At 36.7% G+C, this 6,457-nt stretch overlaps 1 protein-coding gene across 1 annotated transcript; it reads right to left on the reverse strand.

Moving 5' to 3' along the window:
- Positions 1-437: 437 nt before the first annotated feature.
- LOC307180573 (putative G antigen family E member 3) lies at positions 438-4,298 on the reverse strand (the record flags this gene model as incomplete). Its single annotated transcript, XM_079910957.1, has 4 exons — positions 438-493; positions 2,776-2,901; positions 3,713-3,797; positions 4,224-4,298. 4 exons carry the CDS (start codon positions 4,296-4,298, stop codon positions 438-440), a joined length of 342 nt encoding a protein of 113 aa, XP_079767083.1.
- Positions 4,299-6,457: the final 2,159 nt, after the last annotated feature.

Here is a 6,457-nt window from a genome sequence, read left to right on the forward strand (position 1 = left end):
GAGAGACTCACCACCTGTGGTGTCTATCACTGAGCATCTCCGATTCTGCATCATGCTGTGGGACTAGGGACATAGGGAGTTGATACAATGCTGATCTTGCTTTTGCTGCCATAGGAAACTTTTTAGATCTATTTGGGGTAGTTGTCTCCTTACCAGTCAAATCAATGGACATGTGGTAACTCAATCTAAAAACTTCAGTAGTGCCCTTTATGACCCTGTTAGCCACCACAGTGCTGTTTAAGGAATGCCTAACCACTTGACAGAGACTGTGGTATTGAGTTGTGTGGAGCACAAACTTAAGCCCATAGCAGGACTTTAAGGCAGCATTTGCCAGGCCTCTGTCATTTGTAAAACAACTTTAAAATTGATGCCATGTCTGATAACTACATAACTTATTTAAATCAAATCATTTCCTTAGCTCTAATTCATTTATAAAGTTAACTTCTTATCTCAACTTGAAATTCAAAAGCCATATCATTTGCTACAGATGTAACTGCAAAAAGTAAAAAACATGAAAAATTAAACAAAAACACAGAATATAATTAATGGATCATATCCATTTGTACTGTAACTCCTTCTCTCTCTCTCTCTCTCTCCACGTGTGTGTGTGTGTGTGTGTGTGTGTGTGTGTGTGTGTGAACTCACTTTTTCTTCATGGCAGTACTCTACTGTAAATATTATATTATAATTTCTATTTTAGAAATAGATAAATACACCCAACGAATTTAAGTATTTTCCATCATCACACAGCCAGTATGTCAGAGCCAGGATTGAAACCAATGGCTAGTTCATGCCATAGCCTTTATGGAGACGGAGTTGGTAGGACCCAAGTAATTTTCCCTCAGCAGGTCCCTCTTGTTCATTTCACTTTTTTTCTACCTAGTCCTTTCAGCCAGTTCTACAACCTAGGAACGTCTCACGTATTTTGTGGCAAATTAGGATACTCTAAATTTCTACTCATTTTTCAAATGGACCACAGATTTTCATTCCTTTTTTGGTTCAGGGAAATATTTTTTAACTTCTGTAAGAGGGAGGAATAGTTGCTGTTTATAATCCCCTGCCATTCCATAAGCAGAGTGGATTTTGAATGTTATACTTTGTTGCAGAAGTGTAAGGGGCTCAGAGATGTAATGTGAAAACTTAATGTAATTTATCACATTAACCAATTAATGGAGGAATAAAGTCCTATGATTTCAAGAGATGCACTGGAAGTGTTTGATGAAATTCTACATATATTCAAGTTTAGTATACTTAGCAAAACAGGAACAGAATGGAACTACCTTATTTTGATAAAGGGTACCTATGAGAAGGCACTGTAAACATTATATTGAAATGTGAAAAATTTTCCATTTCTGATTAGGATAAAGACAGGGATATCCACTAGTAAATAGTATTGGATGGTCCTGTCCAATACCATAAATGAGAAGAAGAAAGTAAAGGTATAGTCTTTAAAATGGCAAAACCAGAACATTATTCAAAGATGATATGATTGTGTTATTTTTCAAATCCAAAAGGATCAATAGATAAACTTCTGGAATTAATAAGCATATTTAGCAAAGTTGCTGGAAAATAAGTCAGTTCACATTTTTTCTCTATGTACAGTCTCAAATACTTAAAAACTTGCAAAACAGATACAATTTTCAAAAACATCAAATACCTAGGAATACATTTAATAATATTATGCAAGAATTCTTTGAAGAAAGTTGTAAAACTTTATTGAGAGATGGTGAGCAGTCAAATTTCCAACATAGGGACAGCGTACTTAGCTTCAGTCTACCTTTGTTTAAATCCGTGGTTGCCCTTCACCTATAATAAAAAGAAAATCGAGGCAAATTACTTTGCAGAACTTTATTTAGATGACTATAGCTATACACAGGACACTACAGTTTTGATGGATTAAAGCCAGTCCCTAGGGGTGACCCTTTGGCTTACATCCAGTTAACCTCTGTAGAGATATTGAAGGTAAACTTTTAGTCATATAAACAGCAATTTGAATCACATCAATTTTTAGTGCAATAAGTAAATAAGGAGATTGTTCCAGTTCAGTGCAAATTTAATCAAATTAAATTATTTAAAGGTAGGTATAGGTAGAAAGGGAAAAATAACATACTTTCAGTAATAATCCAACCAAACAAAAAACCTAAGGAAAAATATGTTTTCAATGTTTTCACGTGAAATAATATTTTGAATATAAGATGTGCTTGGAACTACCTAAGCAAAGTAAACAGAAAGGCCATTATTGCATTTGTTTTGTCTCTATTGTGGAAAAATGCAAAAATGTTTCTTTGGGATAGTTTAGTCTTTATGTAGCTGTTTGAAGTAGGGTAAACATTTGTCCCCATTATCACCCAAACTGTTGGCTCTACACAATTAAAAGCATTTCCATTTACACCAAAAAAATCACATGTCCACACTAGTTTTAAACCATTACCACCATAGGTGACATCAAAATATAAACTGATGTTTATTATAATGGGTTATGTGAAAAGCAGGCCTTTATAAAATATCTGAAAATTATTAGTTGTTGACTAAATGACTTATACTCCAAAGTGAGAAAATACTTTTGGCTCTTATAACGCAATATAAATTTGACCCAATTTGTTCCCATCTTTGATGACTTAATATGACGGTCACTGTGGTCTGAACTGCCTTTCTAATAAACTTTGTATGTGAAGTCTGTTATTAAAATAGCCGTAATGTTACCTCTATGTTAAAAAATATATAATATTGTAGAAAAAAGAAACCCCATAATTTGCATCTTAATGGATAACCAACCTGCTTCTGGCTTTTCAATGGTCTCTAGACTTGGTAGAATCTCCTCCTTGACATCAGGACCATCCCCAGGCTTATCCACAGTCTTCAGCAGAGCCAGTTCCTGTTGATTAGCTTCCATAGCAGGCCCTTAAAAATAAAAAGGTCACTTTTTAAGAAGTAAAACCATGAAATATGAATAAGGAAATAATAGTCATTCCCTCATCATTATGAAATAAAAGCCTATATACTCGTATGGTAATAAATATGTTGCATAAGTATCCCAAGAGCATTAGCTTCAGGAGTCTCTTGCCAGAAAAAAGGAAAACAAGTTGTTCAAACATTACCCTTTCCTTCCTTACTCCAGGCTACCCCCAGAAAACTAAATTGTCCCTTTTGTACTTAGCTGTTATTGTACTTGTGTATTAAATCAGTGATTTGTTAGGGTCTTTCTGACTAGATTATAAGTTTCAGACAGAAATTAGGTCTCTCTTTGGCACTGAGACTCCAAGCACTTAGTACATTACATGGCATGAGCAGGCACTAATAAATGTTGTGTGGGAAAAAGTCTTTAAAAAATGAAGATATCAGCAAAATGGCAGGTTTGGTAGTCCCACAATTTCATTCTCCCATAGAAACATAAAAAAGAAGCACTCAGAAACTGGCTGAACAAACTATATAGGAGCTCTGTAATGCACTCAAAGGTTAACGTATGAAAGCCCAATCAAGAAAAAGCCACTTTCTGAAGGCTAGGAACGTTTTCTGACAATTTTACTTGTCTTCACTCCACATTTTCCCCAGAGTAGTAGCAAGAATTGTTTGAAATATTTTTCTAATGTTTCTTTCCTCTTGTTTCCAGTGGGTCATAATGCATGATGTACAAATACAACTCCACCACCCATAGACCCACAAGGACTCTTATCCCCTCTCTTTTCAACTTGAGCCACAGGTGCTCCTTCACCTTCAATGTCCTGAGCAGATATAGTATCCTGATTCTCAGACGGTGGTTCCTCTAGTTGAGGTGGTTTATCACTGGGCTGCTGAGCCTAGGGGTGTGATTTTGTTCACAAATTTTAAAAATCAATAATTTATGAATGTATATAATACATACATATATTTAATCATAAGTCTAAATATATTTTCCAACAGTAATACACACACAGACACACACACACAATTTTTTTCTTAATAAAATTGTTACTCTTCTCGCAGACACAAACTGTTTTAATCTACACTGAAATGGATGTGTGTAATCCATTATTGACTAGTATAGGACAACAGGTAGGAAACTTAAGAGCACACCCATCCAGGCAAGAACAGAATTTAATCGTCCTGGGTCAATGTTTTTTTCATGAGATTCCATTATCATTTTTTATCAATATGGAAGACAATATGAATGTATATGTACTAGTTCAACAACAATAAATAAATTGATTCTGGTAATGGAAAACATTAAATGTTGAAGCACTCACAACCAGAGGCCCAACAACCTGGGAAGACTCTCTTCTTCCTGCAGATTTGGATCTTCTTCTTACATGCCCACTCATATTTCTCACTGAAAAAGAAATATTATAATTTGAAAACTACATGTAAGAGGATAGCTATATATGAACACTATGACAAAATGCTTATTTGTACTTTAATACCAAATAGGCCTTTGTTTATGTGTGTAGCAACAAACAGGCATAGAAATCACTTTAAGACACATGGTGAAAGAATGGGGGCTTTCCTAATGAGGTTTCATTTCACAACTGGACTCATCATGAAAACACTAGAGAATTAGAACTTGAGTGAATACTGGTTTTGCCATACCACATTTACTATGCACATGCCTGCAACCCCCAAATAAACTTTTGTGGGAAAGCATAGACAGGTTAATTCTTTTACATAATGCCTGTGGCTGCTTTCTCAAAGAACGACTTGCCCACTTCTCCCTTGGCACTTCTAGGCTTTTCCGACTTCTAGGCCTTTCCTTTACCGTCTGCCCTGCCTCCTGCCTGGGGCCCCACTGCAGACTCCGGATTCTGTGCTCTGTCGTCAGTTTCAGGGCCACCAGAACAAAGATACCTCAAATAGCACCCCTAAGACTCACCCCTCTTTCATCTGACCCTCTGCCTTCCACCACCCACCACCCTCCCTCTCCCGCCACCAGTATGAGAGCCATGGCAGCCACGACACCTATGAGGAGATGGACGATGACCTCGAGGACCTTCCTCCACAGATGCTACAGATCACACCATTCAACTCACAGGAAGCCCGCTGGCTTCCCCTCACACTCACTCCTAACTCCAGGGAATACTGCTATGAGTACTGGCTGAGTTTCACTCAGCGAAGACCTCTGCTGGCACAGCAATTGACACAGAAGATGGACGGCAAGGCGCATGCGTGTCAACGGACAAGCTTGAGCCACAAACGACGTGCACAAAAACGTGCATGCATAGCAGTGGGCATGCGCAGGGAGTAGGTCTTGTGTGGCACAGCCTGAGGATTTCCCACTGCTACAGAGAGACCTGGAAGTTCAAGCCCTCCTAAGGACCAAAATGGACTTCAAAGAACTTTTGTTTTTCCTACCAACCTTTCTTCCATGTCCAGTAACTTTGGGGAAGATCAGCCCCAGGCTGCTCTTAGGGAAGGATGTGCCTTAGAAAAATCCACCGTGATAGAAATAAATATTAAGGATTTTAATACCTCTTTTAGACATGCTTTATTCAATAATTTCCTTTACTGCTTCTTGAGTTTTCTGTCATGCTTGCAATGAGCTGGCCCACTCCAATAGAATAGACACAATTAGTCTTTTTTGGTTGCATTATTGTGTATTCAAACCCTTGATTGACCTGGACAAAGTAGAGTTAGGGATTAACCATAATATCTTCAACCCTCATTTCTCCCACAGATTTGAAATGGCTCTTTCATTGTCGTCCACATTCCCGTTCATTCTGTAATTCACTCCTTTCAATTTTCTTCCATTTCACTCTTTGTCTATACTTATACCACTACCATCCTATTTTAATGGCTATAGATTAATTATATTTGAAGCACTAATACTCCCTCTCATTACTTCTACTTCCCCTGGATTTTCTAGCACTCTTTTCTTTCCGATGAACATTGTCATCTTATCCAAAATATTCCCATTGAGATACTAACTGGTATTGCATATAACTTACAAGTTTATTTAGGGGAAAATGCCATTTTTAATGATTTTTATATTAACCTCATGGAACAATTTTTTAAATGAAGGGTTTACAATATTACATTAGTGCCAGGTGTGCAAAGAAGTGATTCAATATTTTTATAGATTATTTATGCTCATTTAAAATTATTAAAAAATAATGTCTATATTTTCCTGTGCTGTGCAATAGGTGTATGCTGCTCACTTATTTTATAAAAGGTAGATTGTCTCTTAATTCCCCACTCTATTTAGCCCCTCCCCTCCCCTCTCCTTATCGATAACCATTAGTTAGTTCTCTATATCTCTCAGTTGTTTCGGTTACACATATACATTCATTTCTATTATTTTTTAGATTCCACATATAATGGGTATCATGCTTATCTTTCTCTATCTGATTTATTTCACTAAGCATAATACTCTCTAGGTCCATCCACATTGCAGCAAATGGCGGTACCTCATTATTTTTTATGCCTGAGTAATATTCCATTGTATGTATTGAGATATACTACATCTTCTTAATCCAATTGTCTGTTGATT

The sequence above is a fragment of the Stenella coeruleoalba genome (assembly GCF_951394435.1).
Source record: "Stenella coeruleoalba genome assembly, chromosome: X".
Classification (NCBI taxonomy): Eukaryota; Metazoa; Chordata; class Mammalia; order Artiodactyla; family Delphinidae; genus Stenella; species Stenella coeruleoalba.